Here is a 26,032-nt window from a genome sequence, read left to right as displayed (position 1 = left end):
AGCACTAGAACATAGTGATAATTGGGTATAGACTCAATTGGGTATAGACCTGAGTTTGAATTCTGACTATGGTACCTAGCACTTTCCTGAGGAAACAATGGTAACTTGGCAGAGTTTCTGTTTTTAAGAGCTCTCTGACAGGTTTTTGAATTTTTTTTAACGTTTATGTATTTTTGAGAGAGAGAGACAGATCGTGAGCAGGGGAGGGGCAGAGAGAGAGGGAGACACAGAATCTGAAGCAGGCTCCAGGCTCTGAGCTGTCAGCACAGAGCCTGATGCAGAGCTGGAATCAACTCTCTTTGCCCTCACCCAGGGAATCCCTAGCAACATGTGAAGGATCACCCAATACCACAGGACAATGGATATTTTGTTTCTATGGCCCCAAATGCCCTCTACACACTGAACTTTGTTTTGCTAGAGCTACAGAGCTTGGAGTGCTTTTGCTTCTCTATTTTTCTTTCACTCTTTTCCTGGTGTGTGTTTTTCCTGATGATAGAAACTGGAGAGGTTAAAAATGATCTTGAATAATGGATTCATGGGTGATTCTGAAAGAGGAAATTTTAACAGTTCAAACTCACAAACAGTAGGAGAGTAGATAAAAAATGAAAGTAATTTGGAGGCTTTCTTAGCATATCTATATACCTGACAGATATTAAAAAGGGAAAAGGGAAGGCTAAAGTGTAAAAGATGGAATATGCTAAGTGTTAGTGAGGACACTGATCAACTATAGCTCTCAGGTATTGTTGATAGGACTAAAATTTGTTCCAACCATTTTGGAAACTATCAGTGTCTACTAACATGGCATATATGTATATTCTGTGACCCAGAAATTCCACTGATTGGCATATTCCATGAAAATATGTACATATATTCCCAGTACCAAAAGACATGGAGTAAGAAGCTCATAGCACCACTATATATGATAATTCCAAAATTGAAAGTATTCAAATATCCATTAACCATAGAATGGATAAATAAATTATGGTATAATTGTGTAATGGAATTTTATTGATTTTTTTTTTGGAATTTTATATAAGAAGAAGAATAACCTAAAACTCTATGTATCTTGTGGGGCAAATTATATAAGTTTAATGTTGAGTAAAATTTAACAAGAGTATATACAATATGATTCCATTTAAAATAACCAAAACAGATAAAACTAATATATTCTCTTAGAACTTTCCAGTCTCTTAGTGTAGTGGTATCCAGCGTGAAACAAATTAATCCAAAACTTAGCAGATTAGAATAACAAACATTTATTATCTTATACATTTTCTGAGAGTTAGGAATCCAGGAATAGCTTAGCTGGGTGTTCTGCTCCACAGTCTCTCATGAATTTGCAGTAAGATGTCATGTGAGCCTGCAGTTATCTGAAGCCTTGAACAAAACTAGAGTATCAACTTTTTTATTTATTTGAAGTCCAGTTGACGTACAATATTATATAAGTGTCATGTGTACAACATGGTGATTTGACATTTATATGCCTCATGAAATGATCACATGCTGTCTATTTACCATCCATCACCACACAAAGTTGTTACAGTATTATTGATTATATCTCGTATGCTGTACTTTTTATCCCTATAACTTACTTGTTTTATATAAATGGATGTTGGTACCTTTTAATCCCCTTTATCTATTTTATCCATTCTCCTCTTCACCTTCCTCTCTGGCAGCTACCAATTTGTTCTTTGTATTTATGAGTCTGTTTTGTTTTGTTTAGTTTGTTCATTTTTTTGTTTGCTTGTTTTTGTTTTAACTTTCACATATAAGTAAAGTCATCTGGTATTTGTCTTTTTCTGAGTTATTTCACTTAGCACTGTACTCTCTAGATCCATTCATGTTCTGCAAATTGAAAGATTTCATCTTTCTTGTGATTGAGTAATATTTCATTGTATATATGTACCACATCTTCTTTGTCCATTCATCTATTGATGGGCAATTAGGTTGCTTCCATACCATGGCTGTTTTAAATATTTCAGTGGACATAGGGGTGAATATATCTTTTCGAATTAGTATTTTCATTTTTAATGGATATAGACCCAGAAGTAGAATTGATGGATCATATGGTGGATCTATTTTTAATTTTTGAGGAATTTCCATACTGTTTTTGATACGGGTGCATCAGTTTACATTCCTACTAACAGTGTACAAAGGTTCCTTTTTCTCCACATCCTCACTAATACTTGTTATTTATTTATTTATCTATTTATTTATTTATTTATTTATTTATTTATTTATTTATTTATTTTTACAGTTTTGATATTAGCCATTCTGAGAACTGTGAGGTAATATCTTATTGTGGTTTTGATTTACATTTCCCTGATGATTAGTGATACTGAGCATCTTTTTATGTATCTGTTGGCCATCTGTATGTCTTTTTTGGGAAAATGTCTACTCAAGTCATCTGCCCATTTTTTAACCAGATTGTTTGTTTGTTTGGAGTTAGATTGTATGAGCTCCTTATATATTTTGGATACTAACCCTTTATTAGATACATCATTTGCAAAGGTCTTCTCCTATTCAGTAGGTTGCCTTTTCATTTTAATAATGGTTTCCTTCACTATACAAAAGCTTTTTAGTTTGACATAATCCCATTTATTATGTTTTGTCACTCTTGCCTGAGCAGAAAAATCTGAAAAGAAAATATTGCTAAGACTGATGTCCAAGAGTTTACTGCTTGTTTTCTTTTAGAAGTTTTATGATTTCAAGTCTTACATTTAGATCTTTAATCCATTTTTGAATTTATTTTTGTGTATGGTATAAGAAAGTGGTCTAGTCTCATTCTTTATTTTGCATGTAGCCATCCAGTTTTTTCAACACCAATTATTGAAAAGGCTGGTTTTTTCCTCCTTGTATATTCTTCCCTTTTTTGTTGTAGATTTATTGACCATATAAGCATAGATTTATTTCTGGGCTCTCTATTTTGTTTCACTGATTTATGTGTCTGTTTTTGTGCCAGTACCATACTGTTTTAATTACTGTAACTTTGTGGTATAACTTGAAATCAGGGAGTGTGATACCTCCAGCTTTGTTCTGCTTTCTAAGATTGCTTTGGGTATTCAGGTTTATCTTATGGTTCCATACAAATTTTAGAAATATTTTTTCAAGTTCTGTGAAAAATGCTATTGAAACTTCAATAGGGATTGCATTGGATCTGTAGATTGCTTTGAGTAGTATGGACATTTTAACAATATTAATTCTTGCAATTAATGAGCATGGAATATCTTTCCATTTATTTGTGTCATCTTAAATTTCTATCATCAGCATCTTGTAGTTTTCACGCATAAGTCTCTCACCTCCTTGGTTACATTTATCCTTAGGTATTTTATTCTTTTTGGTGCAATTACAAATAGAATTATTTTCTTAATTTTTCTTTCTTGTAGTTCAAAATTAATGTGTGCAAATGCAACAGATTTCGTGTATTAATTTTGTATCCTATAGCTTTACTGAATTTATTTATTAACTTTAACAGTTTTTTGGTGAAGTCTTTAGAGTTTTCTTCATATAGTATCATGTCATCTTCAAAGAGTGACAGTTTTACTTCTTCCTCACAAATTTGGATACCTTTTATTTCTTATTCTTGTCTGATTGTTGTGGCTAGGATTTTGAATGATATGGTGAATAAAAGTGGTGGGAGTGGGTATCCTTGTCTTGTTCCTGATCTTAGAGGGAAAAGTTTCAGCTTTTCACTTTTGAGTATGATGTTAGCTGAAAGTGTGCTATATATGACCTTTATTTTATAGAGATATGTTCCCTCCATATCCACTTTATTGAGAGTTTTTAACCACGAATGGATTTTGAATTTCGTGAAATACTTTTTCTGCATTTATTGAGATGATCCTTCATTTTGTTAATGTGGTGTGTCACTTTGATTCGTTTGTGGATATTGAACCAGGCTTCTATCCCTGGAATAACTACTACTTGATCATGGTATGATCCTTTTAATATACTGTTGAATTTAGGGGGCTAATATTTTCTGAGGATTTTTGCATCCATGTTAATCATAGACATTGGCCTCTAAAGTTCTTTTTTGTGTGTGGTATCTTGTTTGGTACTGGTATCAGGTAATACTGGCCTTGTAGAATGATTTTGGAAGCATCCCTTTCTCTTCATTTTGTTGGACGAGTTTGAGAAGGATAGGTATTAACTATCTTTAAATGCTTCATAGAATTTACCTCTGAAGCCATCTGATCCTGGACTGTCATTTGTTGGGAGTTTTCTGATTACTAATTTATATCATTTCTAATAATCTGCCCATTCAGATTTTCTATTTCTTCTTGATTACTTTTTAGAAGATTGTATGTTTGTAAGAATTTATCCACTTCTTCTAGATTGTATAATTTGTTGGTATATAATTGTTTATGTAGTCTCTTATAATTCTTTGTATTTTTGTGGTGTTAGTTGTTACTTTTTCTCTTTTATTTATTTTATTTAAATGTTGATCTATTTATTTTTCAGAGAGAGAGAGAGAGAGAAAGAGAGAGAGAGAGAGAGGGAGAAAATGAGCTAGGGAGTGGCAGAGAGAGAGAGAGATAGAGGATCCGAAGCAGGCTCTGCCCTGTCAGCACAGTGCCCGATGTGGGGCTTGAACTCACAAACCATGAGATCATGACCTGAACTGAAGTCTAACACTTAACTGACTAAGCCACCCAGGCACCCCTTTTTTTCTGATTTTATTTGGGCCTTCTCTTTTTCTTGATGAGTCTGACTAAAGGTTTATCAATTTTGTTTATTTTTTCAAAGAATCAGCTCTTTATTTTATTGATCTGTTTTATTTTTTAAAATTCAGTCTCTATTTCATGTATTCACTGATCTTTATTATTTCCTTCCTTCTACTAACTTTGGGCTTTGTTCTTTTTTCCTAGCTTCTTGTAAGGTTTGATTGTTTATTCGAGATTTTTCTTGTTTCTTGAGGTAAGCCCGTATTGCTATAAATTTTCTAGAGGGTGCATTTCCAACAGCTCATATGGCTGTTGACCTGAGGCCTCATATCCTTGAGAGCTGTTGGTTATCGGTGTCAGTTCATTGCCTTATGAGCCTCTTTATAGGGCTGTTTACAACCTAATAGCTAAAGTTCACAGAGCAAACAATGTGTAAGAGAGAGAATGACTAAGATGGAATCCTTGATGTATTTTCTTAACATATTCTAAGAAGTAACATACCATCACTTATGCTACATCTTACAGGGCACACAGATCTGGTACAGTGTAGGAAAAAGGTACAGAAAGACATAAATACCACGAGGTTGAGATCACTGGGAGCCATGAGCAGGGTTAACTATCACACTTAGTAAAGATTTAGATTGACAGATTTTGAGAAGTATAAGATTATATTGATAATTTAAATATTTGAAAATTTGTACTGAAAAATACAAAGGAAACTACCCCTCCAAAATTTTTTTTTTAAAGAGGTGATTTTTAACTCCATGAAAATAAAGTGGTACATAAGCAACCAAGGTCATCATAGTATATTATATGATTCAGGTTCAGTTTTAGATATTTAAATAATTATATTTATTTAACCAGTCATTGTGATGTAAACAAATTTGACAATGATATGAAATATGAAAGAGAAAAATTTTTATATTAAGTAGTCATTGACAAATTTCTAGAACATTTAAATCAAGATATATTATTTCTTAATATTAATATATTATTTAGGGTGCCAGAGTGGCTCAGTTGGTTAAGCGCCTGACTTCACCTCAGGTCATAATCTCATGGCTCATGAGTTTGAGCCCCGCGTTGGGCTTTGTGCTGACAGCTCAGAGTCTGGAGCTTGCTTCGGATTCTGTGTCTCCCTCCCTCTCTTTGCCCCTCCCCTGCTCACATTCTGTCTCTCAAAAATAAATAAACATTTTAAAAAATATTAAAAAAACATATTATTTAGATACATCAAATTTTTTAAAATTTTAGCTCCAGATAAAGGAGTTCATTTTCTAAGTCACTAGAAGTATATAAAGAAGTATATAAAGTCACTAGAAGTATATAAACTATATTCACATTCATATGAATCACATATGAAGTGATTCAGAATGTCATATGTAAAAAGAGATCCTGGTAGAAAGGGGAATGATTATAAGTATCATGAAGCTATAACAAAGGCTTTTTCTCTATTTAATTTTTTTTTTTTTATTTTTGGGGTTACTCCAGATGTTTGGAAGGTATGTGTAGAGTAGAATAGTGAGGTCTTGTTAACTGTGTGATGTGTCATAAAGCACTCAACTCTGATTCTTCATCTTCTCATGTGAAAAATGGCACAATTCTGACAAGCCATTGGATTTTATAAAATATAATTTGAGGGACCAAGTACATTTTTGATACATAATATTGGATTCCTACATGTTAAAAATATGAACTATAATAATCGATGTATTTTCAACAAATAAAAGAAATGAAGGGTATGGAGCATTGATAGAAGTTTGCTTAATTGCATTTTCTGCTATTATTAATTCCTTCCCAGTTACTTAGCATAACATAAAGAAATGATAACTTAGTGTTAAGTGAACTTTCAAAGCCAAATATCTCTACCATTAGTAACTTACAAAGATAATATATAATCAGAAATATTTCAGTCTGAGTTTTACAAATGATAGAAAACATAATTTGATAATGTAAATTTAAATCATTACCTGTAATGAGTCTGAATTCTTTTCTGACCTATTTATTCTTACAACTATGTACTCTCACCTACTTTCAAATGCACATAATAATTTTAGTAAGGTTTAAGAAGGAGTAAAATATTCTTGGGTTACTACCAGAAAGAGATTCAAGGCCCAGGCAAAGCTGGCCCTTTAGATTTGTTGTCCTTATGGCCAGAAAATTAACATGCATTCTCTCAGGAGCACTGCAATGAAGAAGCCCCAAGGATTATACTTATCAAAAGGAGTCAGTACAGTACTGGGGTTCAGAGAGCTAGCTCTGCAGTTTCAATTATCAGCTCCCACATATTAGCTGTATGATCGCAGTTTCCTCATCTGGATAACAATAGTTCCTGCCGTACAGGGCCGCTGTGAGTATTACATGAGGCAATGCATATAAAATGCTTAGCACAGTGCCATATTCTGTATATCGTGATAAAGTCAATAGAGAAAGTACAGATTTCTAAAGAGCTCAGGACTGTTTTAGAATTTGGCAATATAAAATAGACAAGATACATTAAGTTTGAAGCTTAGAATGTATTGACCCAGAAGCCACCTTTGTTTAATAAAGCTATGCTCTAAACATCAGAACAGTTTATACTACCTGGCATTTCAATTGATTAGAGTGAATTTGCTTAAGGTGCCCCCTCCTTTCTTGATCAATGACTGTATAACATCATGGTATATTATGTGTAAAACTCATTTTCATGAAACTTAGGTAGATTATGCATTCAAGGCAGGTTTGTCAATTTGTTGTTCCTTCTAAATTACCATTAACTGGCTACTTAATTATACTCAGTTTGTATTTTCTTGAAAGCATTAAAAAAATTCACTCCTAGTCTCATCCAAGCAACCATATGTCCATAGTGTGAGTAAAGCACACCCACAGCTGATGTTTAAGCTAATGAAATGAGAAATGTATTACATATCAGCTTTGAATAGTTCATTTATGCTGTTAGAGTGAAAAAGTAGTAGTTTCCATCTGTACTTCAGAAATTAAACATTTGCTTCTGGAAGATTTTATTTTAATTGGAGCTAATATTAGTTTATTAGCAAAAGGCCTCTAGAGGAGTTAAAATGTAATCATGTAGCAATAATGAAAAGGCTATGTTTTATTTTCCTTAAAATACTCTAAATATTTCTCACATTATCTCACATGGCAGTGAAAACTAGACCTTTGCATGATTTTTTGTTTGTCTTTTTTTAGCCAAGATCTACACAGGAAGATGATGGTGGTAGTTGCACTCTTCTAGAGACAGTATACTGTAACAGATTGAAGGCTTTGATAGGGAGAGCTAAAGTATTATTGTGGCACATTTGTTTGGTAGACGAGAAGAACTCTTTTTAGTGAGTGTTTAGATAGGATGAATTTAAGGTATTATGAAAGATTTAGATAGAATTTTTAAGAGGCAGTTGGATACAGAGTTCTAGAATTCAGGGAAAAGATCTAGATTAGAGCTGTGCTTTGGGATTCACAGCCATATAAATGGAAGCTGTGGGTTGGGACTTCTTTCCTAGGTGAGGTGGTATGAGTTAGCTCTCTCATTGCCCTTGATATCCCATCCATTGAAAGTGAGACAGTGGTGTTATGGAATCTCACTATAGAATATTATTATCCAAAGAGGTTTCTGTGATAATAGAAATGTTCTATATCTCCATCTCAAAACAGTAGTCAACCCAGCCACACGTGTCAACAGCACTTGAAATATGTGATTGAGGGACTGGATTTTAAGTTTTAGTTAATTTTAGTGAATTTAATTTTTAATAGCCACACATGACCAGGTGACACTTTTTATTACACGTAAAGTATGGACAGAAGAAAGGCCAGGGTAGATACTCCTGACAGATGTAGGAGTTAAGAAGTAGGGTATAAATAATACATTTTAGTAGGTAAAAGAAAGAGGGGACTAAATAAAGTTCTAGTGCCCGATATCACCAACATTTCCCTATATCAAAAACATAGCAGATAGGATTGTAGGAGATGATATGCAATACATGCAGACAGAGATTTGGATATAGGAAAAATAATATTTATCAATATTTTTGTGTAAGGTAAAGTACTTCTTATCTTCTAGGGGTAGAATCATTGCTCTAAAAATTAATCTATTCTAATTTTGCATCTTCACATAGGGCAGAGTCTTCCTCAATATAATATTGTAGTAAAGAGTATAGAGACTTTGTCAATAGAACATAGTATAGTAGTTAAGAGTGTAGACTGTACATCCTGGCAGTGTGAGTTCATATCTCTGTTCTGCAGAACTACCCTGGGCAAGATTCCTCATTTTTCATTGTCTTCACCATTCAACTAAGTTTTAACCCCAGATTAACAAGGGTATTTTTTTTAGCATTTAAATCACAGCCCACATTTACAAAAGTGCCTTGAATCTAGTGAAGAGTGATGAATGTTACTATCATTAACCTTTAAAGTAAACTTAAGAGAAATTTTTGAGAGTACTTTGAAATCTTAATTTAAAAAAGGGCAATCTATAGATTGACCATATTAACAGATGCATCCTTAGACTCCTTCAATATTATGTTATTTTGGAAATTTTTGCATATGATTATCTATTTCTTTACATTTTTTATGTTTTTATTTTTTTGGCTTTATAGAGATAATTGACAAATAAAAATTGTATATATTTAAGATGTAAAACATGATATATTAATATATATGTACATTGTGAAAAGATTGTCACGATCAAGGTAAATAACATGTTCATCACCTCACATGATTACTTTTTTTTTGTAGTAGTAAGAACACTTAAGATCTACTGTCAGCAAATTTTAACTACTATAATATAGTAGTATTAACTATAGTTACTATACTGTACCTTGGAACTCCAGAACTCATTTATCCTGCATAACTGAAACTTTGTACCCTTTGGCTAACATCTCTTCATTTCCCCTACCTCCTAGCCATTGGCAACCACCATTCCACTCTTTGCTTCTATGACTTCAACTTAAATTCTACATATGACTGTGATCATGCTGTATTTATATCCATATGGTTTTCCATAGTGGTTCTATCAATTTTCATTTCACCAACAGTGTAAAAGTATTACCTTTTCTCTTCTTCCTCACCAACACTTGTTATCATTTGCCATTTTGATAATAACCATACTAACAAGTATGAGGTATATGATTTGCATTTTCTTGATATTTAATGATGTTGAGCACCTTTTCATATACCTGTTGGCCATCTGTATGTCTTTCCTAGAAAAATGTTTATTCACTCTGCTCATTTGATTATTAGGTTATTATTATTATTTGTTTTTAAAATAATTCTTGTATAAATTGTTGTATCAATTCTTAATATATTTTGGATATTAACCCTTTACCAGATATGTGGTTTACAGATATTTTCTCCCATTATATAGGTTCTCTTCACTTTGCCAATTGTTTCCTTTCTATGCATTTTTTTAGTTTAATTCAATCCCACTTGTATATTTTCACTTTTGTTACCTGTTATTTAGTGTAATTTCCAAAAAAAACATTGCTAAGACCAATGTCAATTATGTCAAGTAGTAGTTTTCCAGTGTTCTAGTAATTTTATGGTTTCAAGTCGTATGTTTAAGTCTTCATGCTGTGAGATAAGGGTCCAGTTCCATCTTTTTGCATTTGGATATCCAGTTATCCCAGAACCACATACTGAAGAGAGTATCCATGCCTCATTGTGTGCTCTTGGCACCTTTGTCACAGATTAAACTGGAGATGCATGGGCCTATTTTTGGCTTTCTATTCTGTTTCATTGGTCTATGTGTTTGTTTTTATGCTAGCAGCATACTGTTTTATTTTGATCTAATTATTACCAGGTAAAATTGGTATATGTTAGTTTCAGATATACAACATAATAATATTTATATACACTAAAGAGTCCAGTTACCATTCATCATCATACAATTGGCCTTCACCTTTTTCATACACCCATCATCCCCATCTCCTCTGATAACCACCAATCTGTTCTCTTTATTAGTTTTGCTTTGCTTTTTTTGTTTATGTGTTTTGTTTTATATAGATTACACATGTAAGTGAAATCATAAAGTATTTGTCCTTCTCTGACTTATTTCACTTCGCATAATAACCTCCAGGCCCATCTATGTTTTGGGGAATGACAAAGTTTCATTCTTTTTTTATGTCTGAGTAATATTCAATTGTGTGTGTGTGTGCATGTACATGTGCGCGTGCGCACACACACACACACACACACACATTGCCTTTTCTTTTTCCGTTATCTATCAGTGGACAGTTAGGTTGCTTTCATATTGTGGCTATCGTAAATAATACTGCAATGAACATATATCTTTTTGAATTAGTGTTCTCATTTTCTTTGGGTAAATATTCTCTGCCAATTTTTTCATTTGTTAAATTATTTTTATTTTTTTAAAGGCTTATTTATTTTGACAGAAAGAGAGAGAAATCTAGAGTGAGTGGGGGAGCAGCAGAGAGAGAGGGAAAGAGAGAATCCCAAGTAGGCTCCATGCTATCAGACATGGGGCTTGATCTCACAAACGGTGAGATCATGACCTAGGCTGAAACCAAGAGTCAGACGCTTAACTAGCTGAGCCACCCAGATACCCCTCTGCCCATTTATTAATTACACTTTTTTTTTTGGTGTTGAGTTGTATGAGTTCTTTATATCATTTGGATATTAACTCCTAATTAAATACATCATTTGCCAATATTTTCTCTCATTTAGTAGGTTTCTTTTTCATTTTATTGATATCCTTTGCTGGCCAGAAACTCTTTAATTTTATGTAGTCCTACTTATTTATTTTTTCTCTTGTTGCCTTTGCTTTTGAAGTAAGATTCAAAATTCAACCTGAAGACCACTATCAAAGAGCTTACTGCCTATGTTTTCCTTTTTTGGTAAATATAAAACATTTAAAATATAAATATTAGACACACTACTGCAAGCATTAGACCAAGTAAGAAATCAAATAGTAAATCAAAATGTATCTCAAAACAATAGAAAAAGAAAACACAATATTCTAATATCTATGGGATGTAGCAAAAGCAGATATTAGAGTGAAGTTTATGCTATAAATTCTTAAGAAAAAAAGTTGAAATAAATAACTTAACAATATACACAGGAACTACAAAAAGAATAAACTTAGCTGAAATTTAGTAGAGGAAGGAAATAACAAGGAAAAAAAAAGTTAGAAACAAATAAAATAGAGACCAGAATAAATAATGAAATAACATTGAGAGCAATGACCATTTGTTGCAAAAAATAAAGAAAATTGGCTATGCTTTTACTGCATTAGCTAAGAAAGAGTGAGAGAGAGAGAGAGAGAGAGAGAAGACTCAAAAACCAAAATGAGAAATGGAAGAGAAAACAATACAACAGATAACCACAGAAATACATAGTGTGATAACAGATTACTATAAACAATTATTTACTAACAACTTGGGTAATTCAGAAAAAAAATACATAATTCCTAAAAATGCATAAGTTACCAAGATTGAATCATGAATTCTGAATCCAAGAAACAGGAAATCTTCTTAGACCAATAACAAGAATGAAAATTGAATTAGGAATCAAAAATCTCCCAGCACAGAAAATCCCAAGACCACATGATTTCATTGGTGAATTCTATTAAACATCAAAAAAAAAAAAAAGTTAATGACAGTCTTTATCAAAATCTTACAAATAATGGAATAGAGGGAACACATTCAAAATTATTACTACCCTGATACCAAAGCAATACAAAAACAATACAAGAACAAAAAGTCTGGTTTGTCCCAGATAAGTATTGCTACTCTTACTTTCTTTTGACATTCATTTAAATGATAAATGTTTCTCCAACCTCTCACTTTCAATCTGCAAGTGTCTTTAGGTCTAAAATGAGACTCCTATAGGTAGCGTATAGGTGGGTCTTATTTTTTTGTTTGTTTGTTTTTAAGAAGATAGAAGTTTATTGAATAGGAGCACAGGAGCAGCAGGCAGAATGGCAGAGGAAAGGCTATCTGCTGGGTCTTGTTTTGTTTTGTTTTGTTTTTTTAAATCCATTCTGACACCCTTTGTCTTTTAATTGGAGTACTTAGTCCATTTACATACAAAGTAATTTTGATAGATATATATTTATTACCATTTTATTACGTGTTTTGTTGTTATTTCTGGATATTTTCTCTGATCCTTTCTTGTCTTTGTCACTTTTGGTTTCTCTTTTGCTCTCAGAGTCCCCTTTAATATTTCTTGCAGGGCTTGTTTAGTGGTCACTAACTCCTTTAGTTTTGTTTGGGAAACTCTTTATCTCTCTTTCTGATCTGAGTGATTGCCTTTGCTGTACAGAGTATTCTTGACTGCAGATGTTCCCTGTTCAGCACTTTGAATATATCATGCCACTCCCTTCTGGCTTGCCAAGTTTCTGTTGAGAAATCTCTAGCTAGCCTTATACGTCTTCCCTTGTAAGTTAAGGACTTCGTTTGTCTTGCTGATTTTAAGATTTTTTTTCTTTATAACTATATTTTTCAAATTCAATTACAATAAATCTTGATGTTGACCTGCCTTTGTTGATTTCGATGGGAGTTCTCTGTGCCTCTTGGATTTGAGTGTCTGTTTCCTTCCCCAAATTAGGTTTTCAGCTATAATTTCCTCAAATAAACCTGCCCCCTTTACTTTCTCTTCTTCTGGGATTCCTATAATGACAATGTTATTACTTTTGATTGAGTCACTGATTTCCCTAAGTCTATTCTCGTGTTGTATAATTCTTCTTTCTCTCTTTGGTTCAGCTTCATTATTTCCATTATTTTTCTTGTTTTATTTTGTTTGTTTTTGGTTTTGTTGCTGAGAGAGAGAGTGAGTAGGGTAGGGGCAGAGAGCAAAGAGAAAAGGAGAGAATCTTAAGAAGACTCCATGCAGAATGCAGAGACCTACGTGAGGCCTGTGAGATAATGAACTGAGCTGAAATCAAAAGGCAGATGCTCAACCGACTGAGCTACCCAGGCACCCCATTATTTTGTTTTCTATGTCATTCATTCCTCTGCTTTTTCCAGCCTGCCATTCATTGCATCAAGCCTGTTTCCAATCTTGTTTATTGTATTCTTCTTTGTTTTTTTAAACTTTTTTTTTATTTCTGTTGTAAGGTTCTCGCTGATGTAGTCTATTTTCTCAAACCCAGTGAGCATCCTTACGATTGTTGCTTTAAATTCTCCACCAGGCATGTTACTTATATCAGTTTCATTTAGATCTCTGGCCATGGCCTTACCTTATTCTTTCATTTATGATAAATTCCTCCATCTTGTCATTTTTCAAAGTCTCTGCCTTCTTCTATGTGTTAGAAAATCCAGTTATGTCTCCTGCTCCTGAAAGTATGAAGAAGAGATCATGTAGTGTCCAAGGCCTGGAGCTTCAGGGAGTGTCTCCAGTGTGTGCTGCATGAGTTCAACTATTGTATTTTGGCTGTTTTATCCTTCAGACCAGTCACTGCAGAGGCTCCCTTTGCCTTCTCTGGGCAGTGTTTCATCCCTGGTCTAAATGTGGTGAGTTTTAACTAGGTTTGCTCTAGTCTGCTTTTGAAATGAGGCCTGACACCAACTGCAGCAGAACTGAGACCCTGCAGAATTCTCTGGTTGGGAGATATGTTGTGGGTAGGGGCTTGTGCTAGTCTTCTGAGGGGGGGCCCACCACACTGGGACTGAGGCAAGGTGGACTGAGAAGGGCAGTCCTGACAGAGCACAGGAGGGTGGGGCTTCATGTAAGTAGGTTAGGCAACCAGCATTTGGGCTGAAATGCTGTGCTGCCTCCCACAGGTGGCTCTGTGTTTATGCTGAAGGGAGGGAGAGAAATGGCACAGGCCAGCTCCCCTGTTCCCAGCGAGGCGTCTCTCTAAATGCTGCCTCTCCAAGACACACTAAGAGTGAATAATCTCCCCATTGTGTGTCCCAGACATTCTTTGGATCACAGTTCCATGCTATCTGCCCCTGGGTTGTTTGCCTGCCTTCTCTCCAGGAGCAAGGCAGCGCCCTCCAGGCTCTATCCCAGCCAAGCTCCCTGACCTTTAAAATTCCAGGCTTTAAGTCCTACTGTTAGCAAGAACTCACAAAATTCAGCCGCTTTCATTTTCTAAGCCAATAGCTCTGGGAAAATGTTCTCCTTGTGTGTTCCCTGTCTGCTTCTCTCTCTCTCTCTCTCTCTCTCTCTCTCTCTCTCTCTCTCTACCTCTCCACCTTCTCTGCACCAGGGCTCCCTCCCTTCCACAGTGCTGTAATCTGTTTCTTGCCATAAACCACATCTCTGTACTTCTTACCTTTTTTGATATGGCCACTTCTCTGTTTAATTGTAGAATTTGTTCTGTCAGTCTTCCAGCCAATTTCTGGGTTATTTAGGATGATTTGTTAGTTATCTAGTGGTGTTCATTGGACAATACAAGCCTAGGGTCTTCCAACTGGGCCTCCATCTTGGGGAATTCTGATGACTTCTTTGGTTCTGCTCATGTTTACTTAGGAGTTTTATGGTTTCAGGTCTTACATTTAAGTCTTTTATGCATTTGGAGTAAACTTTGTGTATGGTGTAAGAGAGTGGTCCAGCTTCATTCTTTTGCATGTAGGTGTCCAGTTTTCCCAGCATATTTTCCCATGTATATTCTTGGCTCCTTTGTTAGAAATTAATTGATCATATATGTATGAGTTTTTCTGGGCTCCCTATTCTATTCCATTGATCTATTGTCTGTTTTTATGCCAATACCATGCTGTTTTGATGATTATAGCTTTGTAGTATACTTTGAAGTCATGGAATGTGACATCTTCAGATTTGTTCCTTTTTTCTGAAGATTATTTTGGCTATTCAGGGTCTTTTGTGGTTCCATACAAATTTTAGAAATATTTTTTATAGTTCTGTGAAAAATGTCATTGAAATTTTGATTGAATTTGCATTGTATCTATAGATTGTTTTAGATAGTATGGCTATTTTAACAATATTCTTGAAATTCATGAGTTTGGATTATCTTTCCATTTATTTGTGTCATCTTAAATTTCATCAATGTCTTACAGTTGTCAGTGTATAAGCCTTTCACCTCTTTGATTAAATTTATCCCTAGGCATTTTATTATTTTTGGGGCTATTATAAATAGTGTTGTTTTATTAATTTTTTCTTTCTGCTAGTTCATTATTAATGTGGAGAAATGGAACAGATTTTTGTCTATTGATTTTGTGTCCTATAGCTTTACTAAAATTGATTAGTTTTAACATTTTTGGTGGAGACTTTAGGGTTTCCTACATATGGTATCAAGTCATCTTCAAAGAGTGACAATTTTACTTCTTCCTTATGAATTTGGGAGTCTTTTATTTCTTATTCTTATCTGATTATTTTGGCTAGGATTTTGAATAATATGTTGAGGGAAAGTGGTAAGAGTGGGCATCCATGTCTTATTACTAGTCTTAGAGGAAAAGCTTTCAGCTTTTAATCATTGAGTATGTTTACTGTGGGTTTTTCATATGTGAACTTTATTATATTGATGTATGTTTCATCTATACCCATTTTGTGAAGGGTTTTATGATAGGTTTTGAATTTTATCAAATGCTTTTTGTGTATTATTGGAGATGATCTTGATTTTCATTAATGAAATGTGTCCCATAGATATTGAATTTTTAAAAATTTTTTCAATGTTTTTATTTATTTTTGAGACAGAGAGAGACAGAACATGAGCAGGAGAGAGACAGGGAGACACAGAATCTGAAGCAGGCTCCAGGCTCTGAGCTGTCAGCACAGAGCCTGACACGGGGCTTGAACTCACAGACTGTGAGATCATGACCTGAGCTGAAGTTAGTTGCTCAACCAACTGAGCCACCCAGGCACCCTGATACTGAATTTTTATATTTACATTTAATAATATCAATGTATTTTTTTAATTTGTACTTTTCTTTCTTCATTAATTCACTGACTGTTCTTTAGGATGTTGTTTAATATCTACATATTTGTGGTTTTTCCAGTTGTCTTTTTGCAATTGAGGAAATTTGAATTTCATATCATGGCGTCAAAGAGTTTATTGATATGATTTCATTCTTCTTAAACTAATGAAAACTTGTTTTGTGGCCTAACATGTGATCCATCTTGAAGAATATTCCGTGTGCATGTAAGAAGAATGTATATCTCCTGCTATTGGATAGAATGTTTGTATATATCTGTTAGGTCCATCTGGTCTAATATGCTGTTTAGCGCTGTTTTATTGATTGATTGATTGATTGTCTGGATGATTTATCCATCTATGTAAGTAGGGTTATTAAAGTCCCCTACTATTAATGTATGGCTGTCAATGTCTCCCTTTAAGGTTTTTAATATTTGCTTTATATATTTAGGTGTTCCTTATTGGTGCAGAAATATTTATAAATGTTATATCCTCTTGTTGGACTGACTTTATATAACAGCCATTTATTTATGTATGTATTTATTTATTATTTTTTGTCATCTATTACAGTTTTTGTTTGGAAGTCTATTTTGACTGATCTAAGTATAGTTACACCAGCTTTCCTTTTGTTTCCATTTGCATAGAATACCTTTTTCCATCCCTTCATTTTTAGTCTGTTTTTCCTTAGGTCTGTTTTTTTAATCTCTTGTGGGTAGCATGCAGTTGTATTGTTTTCTCATCCTTTTAGCACTCTTTGATTGGAGAATTTATTCCATTAACACTTAAAGTAATTAAGTATGTACTTATTGTAATGTGATTAATTGTTTTCTGGATGTTTTTATAGTTCCTCTTTGTTCCTTTCTTCCCTTGCTCTCTTCCATTGTAGTTTGGTGACTCTCATGTCTTGTTTACATTCCTTACTCTTTGCCTTTAATGTATCTAATATAGGTTTTTGCTTTGTGGTTACCATGAGGTTCACGTATAACAAGCTATATATATATATATATATATATATATATAAAAGAACCTATACATATATATGTGTGGGTGTGTATATATATGAATCTTTTTGGGGTTGATAGAAACTTAGAATGCATTTTAATCCTCTGCATTTTTACTCCGCCCCCCCACCAACACATTTTATGTTTTTGATATCACAGTTTACATTTTCAAATTTTGTACCTCCCTTAACTAATTACTATAGTTATAGTTAATTTTATTACTTTTGTCTTTTAACTTTCATACTACCTTTATAAATGGTTAATTCACTACCTTTACTAAATATTCACCTTTATCAGTGATAGTTTTACTTTCATATGTTTTCTTGTTATTCGTTAAGTGACCTTTCTTTTCTGCCTCAAGAAGTCCCTTTAACATTTCTTATAATGCCAGTTTAATGGTAAACTCCTTTAGCTTTTGGCTGTCTAGAAAATTCTTTATCAGTTCTGAATGTAAGCCTTTCTGGGTGGATTATTCTTATTTGAAAGCTTTTTCCCTTCAGCACTTTGAATATATCATACTATTTCCTTCTGGCCTGCAATGTTTTTGCTAAAAAATCAGCTGATAGTCACATGGGGATTGCCTTATATGTAACAAGTTGTTTTTCTCTTGCTGCTTTAAGATTCTCTCTTAATCTTTAACTTCTGACATTTTACTTATAATGTGTTTGGTGTTGGTCCCTTTGGATTTATATTCTTTGGAACCCTCTGTGCTTCCAGGGCCTGGATATCTCTTTCCTTTCCCAAGATAGGTAAATTTTCTGACATTATTTCTTCAAATTCAATTTCTGCCTGTTTCTCCCTCTTTTTTCCTTCTGGGCCCCCTGTAATGCAAATATTATTCTGCTTGATGTTGTCCCATAGGTCTCTAAAGCTATGTTTACTTTTTTTTTTTTTTCATTTTGTTGCACTTTTGATGTGAGTTCCACTGCCCCATCTTTCAGATTATTGATCCATTCTTGTCCTTCTTCTAGTCTACTGCTGAATTCCTCTAATATAATCTTTCAGCTCAGTTATTGTATTCTTTTGCTCTGTGACCTCTTTTTGGTACCTACTTACTTATATGTTTTATGCCTTTGTTGAAGTTTTTATTGTGTTAATCATTCTTCTTTATCTTTATAAATTTGGTGAGCATCACAATTACTTTGAACTCTTTATCATGGACATTATTTATCTCTGTTTCATTAAGGTCTTTTTCTGAGGTTTCATCCTGTTCTTTTGTTTCAAACATATTCCTCTGTTTCCCCATTTTGTTTCACTCTTTGTGTTTGTTTCTATATATCATGTGAAATAGTGACTTCTCTCAGCACTGAAGCAGTGGCTTTGTGTAGGAGTTCAATTTTGCCCTTGCTTTGGTTGTGTCTTGAACCTTTGTGATTGTCTAAGTAACCTGATTTTGTTGTTGTTTTTGGATTATTTATTCTTGATAGGTTCCAATTTTTGAGGATGTGCCAAGACACATCCTCAGTGTATCAAAAGAGAGTGATCTCAGTCAGCACCTAGTTTCAGCTGATTGGAAGCCAAATCCTTAGGCAGCAGCTTTTAATGTATGTACATATACATAATCCTGTGGGACCACAATTGGTCCCTAGCTGACTCCTAGCTGACTTCCACGCTAGGAAATCGGGAGGTGTCCCTTGGTTTACAGTTGCAATATTTGGAGTTCAGATGAGTGTATAAGCTCCTTTCTGGAGGCACCTGTAAGCTTGGGTGAGGCCAAAAGATGCAAATCCCAGGGCTTTTAGTGAAGCTATGAAAGAGTGGTTGGGGACAGGGTATATCTGCAGTTTTCACATTGTTGGAGAAGAGTGCTTGGGTGGGCACACCCTTGGCTTTAGTGAGGCTGTGTTTGCCCACACCCCCCTGTGCTAGCAAGCTAGAGAGAGAGAATAAATATGGTATTATCAGCACCTCCATCCCCAGAGAACATACCAACTTGTCCCTGCACCTCTGGCAGATGTCTTAAGATTAGCAAATAAATCTCCTTCACTTATCACCCAGCACCTCTTATCTCTCTAATGTAGATCCTAGGTGTTGAGGTGCCTGATATGGAGCACAAACTCCTTACTCCTTAGGGAGAATCTCTGGATTCAAGAAATTTCCTCCCTATTGTGTGGGTTGGATATTGGGAAGACTGCATCTCTGCCTCTCCTACCTCTCGTGATATGGTCCTTTAATCCATTGTTGTGGAGACAACTGTTTACCTAGTTTTCACTTCTTTTTCAGTGGGAATTATTCCACATATACCTACAGATTTGGTGTCCATGAGAGAAAGTGAATTCAGGGTCTTCCTATACCATCATCTTGGAACCCCCGCCTTTTGACGAATGGGAAAATATCTTAACAAAAGAAAGTTTATTGTTTTTTTTTATTATTTCTATGAGATAGAGTTATTACCTTTAATTACATTTTCCTATATTTCGCAACTCAAGTGATTTCTTTCTTTAAATATCTTCATGTTTATAATTTCAACTGTTAACACACCAATTCTTTTTGGTACTTTCTTGGGGCTTATATTGGATAGGATGAGAAATGATTATATGGTCCCAGGCTGGGTAGAAAAAAAAATGACATAAAGGAGAAAGATAATCTTTGAAAATATTTCTATAAAAATGTGGTTTATTGTCTTTGATTCTGTTTACTTTTCAGAGATCCAAAATTATCCTGACAAAATATTTGGTCTCTTTACATTAAAAAATAATTAAAATTCTATTAATCAAATATTTATTTAAAAATATCTCATATTTTTTATGAAACTCCAGAAATCTGAAAATACAAATAGAACAATCTTATCTTTCTTATTAATTTTAACAGCAATTCCTGAGTTTGTAACACAAGTGAATGTTGCCTTGGAAGCCTTAAGTAAAAACTCTTTGGATGTATTTGATGATGATCAATTTGTGGACATCTCAAAGAAGATCTATGATACAATCCACGACATCAGATGTTCAGTCATGATGATTCGGGTAAGTTTGCTTTGCTTCCCATTGAATTATTGTAATGCCCTTCACCATCTGGAATGCTTGGAATGATTGCAAGAAATATTTTATCTCTATTTCATAATGTCAATGCTGAAATCCATTAGAACTTTAGAAATTCATATGTATCCCTGAAGTCAAATCTACTGTCACAAACAACACTTTCACTATGTATTTGGTTATAACTTATGCAAATGAGCATATTTAACTGCTGTGTGTGCAGAAATGATAGGATTCCTTGTGTGCAGAATTCACTGAGGTGTCACATAGCATGATCAGGAGCCAAGGAAAAATACATAAAATAATTTGCTTTCTTTTCTTGAATGGAAAGGAAAGGATCTTTCTCATTACTGTGTTAAAATTAGTAGGAAAATGTGTCTGTTTAAAACAGGTTGTTTCTATGGTCAAACCCTCTCATACTAGATTATAGATTCAGAATATTCTGTAAGAAATCTCACTTGGTAAAAAAAAAAAAAAAAAAAAAAAAAAAGAAATCTCACTTGGAGCTGCCAAGAACAATAAACACATGAACTGTCCCAATCTAGGAGTTGTCTGTTTGGGGAAATATATGCCATCTTCTTAAGGGCAAAAATGAGTCATTTATTGTGGGCATACTGCATACACAGAGGCCAGGATTATTTATTTGGTTTTACTCAAATATTAATGTGGAGTATTTTTTAAATTTTTATTTAAAAAACAGTGGAGGTTTTCTGGAAAATGCAAATGTAAAGATACGGGGGTATTTTATCTTAGGATGGATTCACATGGAGGCAGACCATGAGGTAAGGATTTGTGTTACTATTAGTCTATTTAGGAGAAAGTAAGACAGGAAAAAATAAGGCAGGGGGGGAAGTAAACCAGCAAGATGTAATTATGCATCACTACTGGCAACTAGGGCTCGATCTTGCTGGGAACTCTGGGTGATAGTATTGAATACACCTCAGAATTATCTTACCCGAGGTGAACGAAACCCAATTTATCTACCTATTCATCCTTCGTTAAAGGCTACCTCTCCTCAGAAGTGTTACTAAAACCTCCAGCATGGGTCAGTCAAGCTCTTGTGCCCCCAAAAAGCAACCCTTAGGCGGTGTGGCAGGTGCTTGCACAAAAAGGAGTCAGTAGGGATGGTGAGTGTAATTTGTTAAGTATTAATATAGTTTAATTTGAAAGCCTCTAGATTTAACTGTTATTGAAACTATAAATATAGAATAGAAGTGCTGAAGAGATACGGGCAGAGCACCAACAGTATCTGGCAGGTCTGAATGTCATAGTTAGGTTACACTGAGCAGTCTGTAAAAGTGGAGTTGTTTGGGAATCTTTTAAGGGAAACGGCCAACAGAAGTTGAAGACACTGGCAGGGCAGATGGATGCTTATGAAAGAAATTCTAAGAGAAAAGCAGAGGTGTCAAGATATAGGATCCAGCATGTCAGAGCATGGCAAAACCTGAAAGCAAGCCAATCATACATATAAAAGAGAAAGCCAGGAAGTATTTGTTTATATGTGATCGTGAACCGTGGTATTGTGCCAGTACTATGTCTAAGCTGCAAAGTACCTTTATCAAATATTTTCTTCCAAAAAGGATTTTAAATCTTTCCCATGTAGACTAGTGGGCTGGTGGACTGGTAATAATCCAAAGGGGGGAAGATGGGTAGAACCAGAAAAGAAACGTTGAGTGAAGACACATGAGTTTCAGGCAATGGTCTTTCCAGAGTGAAACACCTGCATTTTCAGTATCCTTGGGTGGATATGTGAGAAGTTTAAACCAATGAAATAGCATAGGTGAACCAGCGTAGGAAATACATTTTTTTCCCCTGAAAAAACTATCTACGGATGAAACAAGTCTTATAATTTCTCCCATTCGTATGTTTTAGTATTTAATAATTTCCTTCTTATCAAAATAGCTTACTTATAGCAAGTCAAAGTATCTTGCTATTATTTGTATATATCCCTCATAAGGACCAAGCAGTCCTCTGTTGGGCAAGAGAGCAATTTATTGGAATTATTTAACAGCCTTAGAGGGCTGTAATTTTTCCCTATAGTCATCTCTTTTTCAAGGTACATACTTCAATTTATTTTAATTTTTCCTCACAGGAATAATTCAGTATTTTGTGTTCTTTACTAGTCCTTATTTAACTTTTCAACAAACTTCTCAAATGAGACTATCAAAAAGCATACTCTAATTAGGGCCTGTCCAAAATCAAATGAAGTGGAAGACTTGTTTGTATGTTATTGCTAATAATACAGCCAACTGCTGTGAACTTACTTTTCTTCTCTTAAATATCATGATTATTGGATAGACAATAATTTCCTTTTATTTTTATTTTTCACCCTGTTATTGCCTACATATTCCTTCTCTGTTTTGATTTGATATGTTTTCTCAGGTCATAAATCTCATACCAGATTTAAACTTTATTACATTTCTAAATGATTTTTCATATAACTTATCAGTTTGCTTTTAAATTTGGTTGTGACTGTACCTAATTAGCCTCAATTAGAAACATGAGATTGTAATCTAAATTCCTTCATCTAGATTACTAATAAAAATATTGGATTATATTAGACATTCATCTGACTGCAATCTCTATAGCTAGCTCCAGTTAAGGATCTTAGTGTTAAGAGACCTTAGAATCTGATGTTCCATCCAACTAAGAACATATTGGCAAGTGTGTGGTTTGTAGGGATGTTTTCTGAATTTTGAGGTAGATATATTCTTCCTTCAAACACACATTATGGACGAAAAAAATAAAACAGATAAAAAACAGAGCTGCTGTTCTTGAAACCATGAAGGAGAGTCCAGAGGCTCAGCATCTCTGGGCTTGTGTGTCCAGTTTCTTAGGTAATTTCTAGGGAAACTTCTACAGAACTACAAGGATCCCTTGGAGGATGATCCATAAACCTCTGTACTTAACTGCTAATTGGATTATAGATTGAAAGTAGAAGTCTAACTCAGGTACAATTAATAAAATCTAAAATAATTTTTTCCTTTGAAGACTATCCCTTTGTCATAGAAGATAATAAAATTAATCTGGTGTAATCTTCTCTTAATAAGGTCAAATTTAATGCTGACCAATATCCTGACCTTAGAACTACAAAGCATTTGATGCTTTCTTCAAAGTAACTAAAGAATGTCAACATTAAGGCAAGTTCAAGGAGGACTAGGCTATGGTCCTGTGAGTGTTACAGACTACTGTCCTATGTCAGAATTTCCAGAGTGCTTTCAGTGCCCTTCAAGCTACTTATTAATAAAATACTAAAGACAAAACAAAGAAAACAAAAAAACAAAATGCTAAAACATTTCAGTGCTTGAAATTTTATGTGGTTTTATAAAAAATATGATTATATCTGTCTGTAACTTTTTTGGGGGTGAATAAATGTGTTAGCAAGTGTTCAGAATATTTTTAAAAATTCTAAGAGAAAATGCTGTGACATTTAATATTGCTATCTCCACTGGATTCAGTTTGTGAACAAATAAATTTATGGAATCTCATTCTTAACAACCTCAGAGAATAGGGAATATTAAATATTTTTCTTTGAGGTTTAATATCTATGTATAAGTTTTATAGTTATTAAGAGTTCATATGATAAGATTAAAGCAAGTCACAAATCTCTCTAACCCTCAGTTGTCTTCCTTTGTAAAATAAACTGTATTAAATCTACTTCAAAATATTATTATGCTGACAAAATGAGCTAATAGAAATGAAGTACTCAGTAAACAGTAGTGTCTTATAAAAAAATAGTTCCTATTGCTATTACTATTCACTATTGTGAATAATGCTAGTACTACTGAAGCTACTTATTATTTATTTTATTTTTTTAATTTTTTTACATTTTATTCATTTTTGAGACAGACAGAGACAGAGAGAGAGAGAGAGAGAGAGCACAAGTGGAGAAGAGGCAGAGAGAGAGAGGGAGACACAGAATCCAAAGCAGGCTCCAGGCTCTGAGCTGTCGGCACAGAGCCCAGCGCGGGGCTTGAACTCACAAACTGTGAGATCATGACCTGAGCTGAAGTCTGATGCTTAACTGACTGAGCCTCCCAGGCACCGCAATTATTTTTTTATATGTTGAAGAATGTTATCTATAGAAGTTATAGAAATGTGCCCATGGGCCAACTTGAAGCCAAAGCCCAAAAGTACCTTAAAAGGTAAAGTTCTAAACAAATAATTATGTTTTTATTCAAGATACTGTTTTACATAAGAGGAGACTTATTGTGTATCTGAATTATAGATTATTTAATGCAAATTGTGCTTTTGAGCCTATATGACTTTAAGCTGGCATTATAATTCTATACATTGTTTTTATTAACTTCTTGAAATGTGCAAGAAGGACTCTTGATGGTTCATCTTTTAGGGAAATGTGCTTAACCAGAAATAGATAAAAATCTTAAAGGACAAGATAATTAAATTGTGAGAAACATGGGTGGCTAGTAGTGAAATATCATCAAAAAGAGGAAAAGATTCAGCAAAAATTCAGGCTTTGAACAGGTATGCAGAATGTGGGCTTCACATATTTTGTTTGTGAATTTTCATATGTGACTTATCAAAAGCACGTAGGAAATACAGAGACGCTTTCCAAACCAAATGTGAAGATTTTCAGGACCACCACTAAGTTTAGATTTTCTGCGTTAGTTGTCTAACTTCATATTTCAGAGAATAAGAACAAATTTTGGAGATATCACTTGATTGAAGTTTATTTTTTGAAGAAACAAAGGAAAATAAAGTAAATCAAAAAACCATTTATGTGGCCCAGTTTACATGAACCATTTTTACATGAATAATTTACATGGCTTCTAAAATTAGAACACAGTTCAATATATAACTTCAGTTTATATAGCCAGAAAACCCCCTTTTTTTTCTGATTCTACTGTACCCTCAGGAATGGATAGATGGCTTTCATTGGAATTATATACAATTTTTTTAATTTAACTTACTTGCACTGTCATGATTTACTTGAATGTCTTCTATTGTTCTGCATAACTTCTTTGCATCTCACCTCAAAAAATTATTTTGCTTTATATGTCTTCTGGACCAAACTGCTGTTTGTTTCTCTGAAGTTTCACATTCAAACTTCGGGAGGAAAAGACTGATGGTGTCAGTTAGTCACTGACTGGTGGACAATGTTATCTGGTCCAACTAAAATTCTGTTGAATTAAGTTCAGAAATGAAGAAATAGTGAAAGGAATATTCTGTAAAATCAAGATGCGTTCAAGTCTCAATTTTATGTGTTATCATTTAGTTTGTTATCTTACATGATATTAGTTTCTTTACTGTAGAGGGAAATGAAAGCATACTCTATAGCTTTTAGCCATCATTGCACTTAAAAATTAAGGGCAAAACATTATTCCTTACAATTGGGAACGAAGTGAGAATGTCCATGCTCCAGTGCAATGAGATGTTGTAGATGTTCTAGCCAGTACAGTAAATCAAGAAACAAAGTAAAAAGTGTACAGATTATAAGAAAAAATAAAACTGCCTGTATTTGCAAATTATATGATCAATCACATTGAAAATCCTAAAAAAAAAATTAAAACAACAAAAAACTTCACTCTGGTAGAACTGGTAAGTGAATTT

General features: G+C 34.0%; 1 protein-coding gene across 8 annotated transcripts in view; it reads left to right on the top strand.

Annotated features, from left to right (window-relative positions):
* Positions 1-26,032, top strand: part of CTNNA3 (catenin alpha 3) — a 1,692,711-nt gene that overhangs the window by 1,318,096 nt on the left and 348,583 nt on the right. For all 8 annotated transcript variants that reach the window (XR_006209119.1, XR_006209117.1, XR_006209118.1 and 5 more), the window contains one exon: positions 20,298-20,449. Coding sequence is in view for 4 of the 8 variants with exons in the window: in XM_042960559.1 (XP_042816493.1) it covers positions 20,298-20,449 (152 nt within the window). In the remaining 4 variants the exon portion in view is untranslated. The remainder of the gene's footprint in view (positions 1-20,297; positions 20,450-26,032) is intronic.

The sequence above is a fragment of the Panthera tigris genome, chromosome D2, assembly GCF_018350195.1.
Source record: "Panthera tigris isolate Pti1 chromosome D2, P.tigris_Pti1_mat1.1, whole genome shotgun sequence".
NCBI lineage: Eukaryota > Metazoa > Chordata > Mammalia > Carnivora > Felidae > Panthera > Panthera tigris.
Note: the sequence above shows the minus strand (reverse complement) of the source record. Positions and strands in the feature narration are given on the sequence as shown.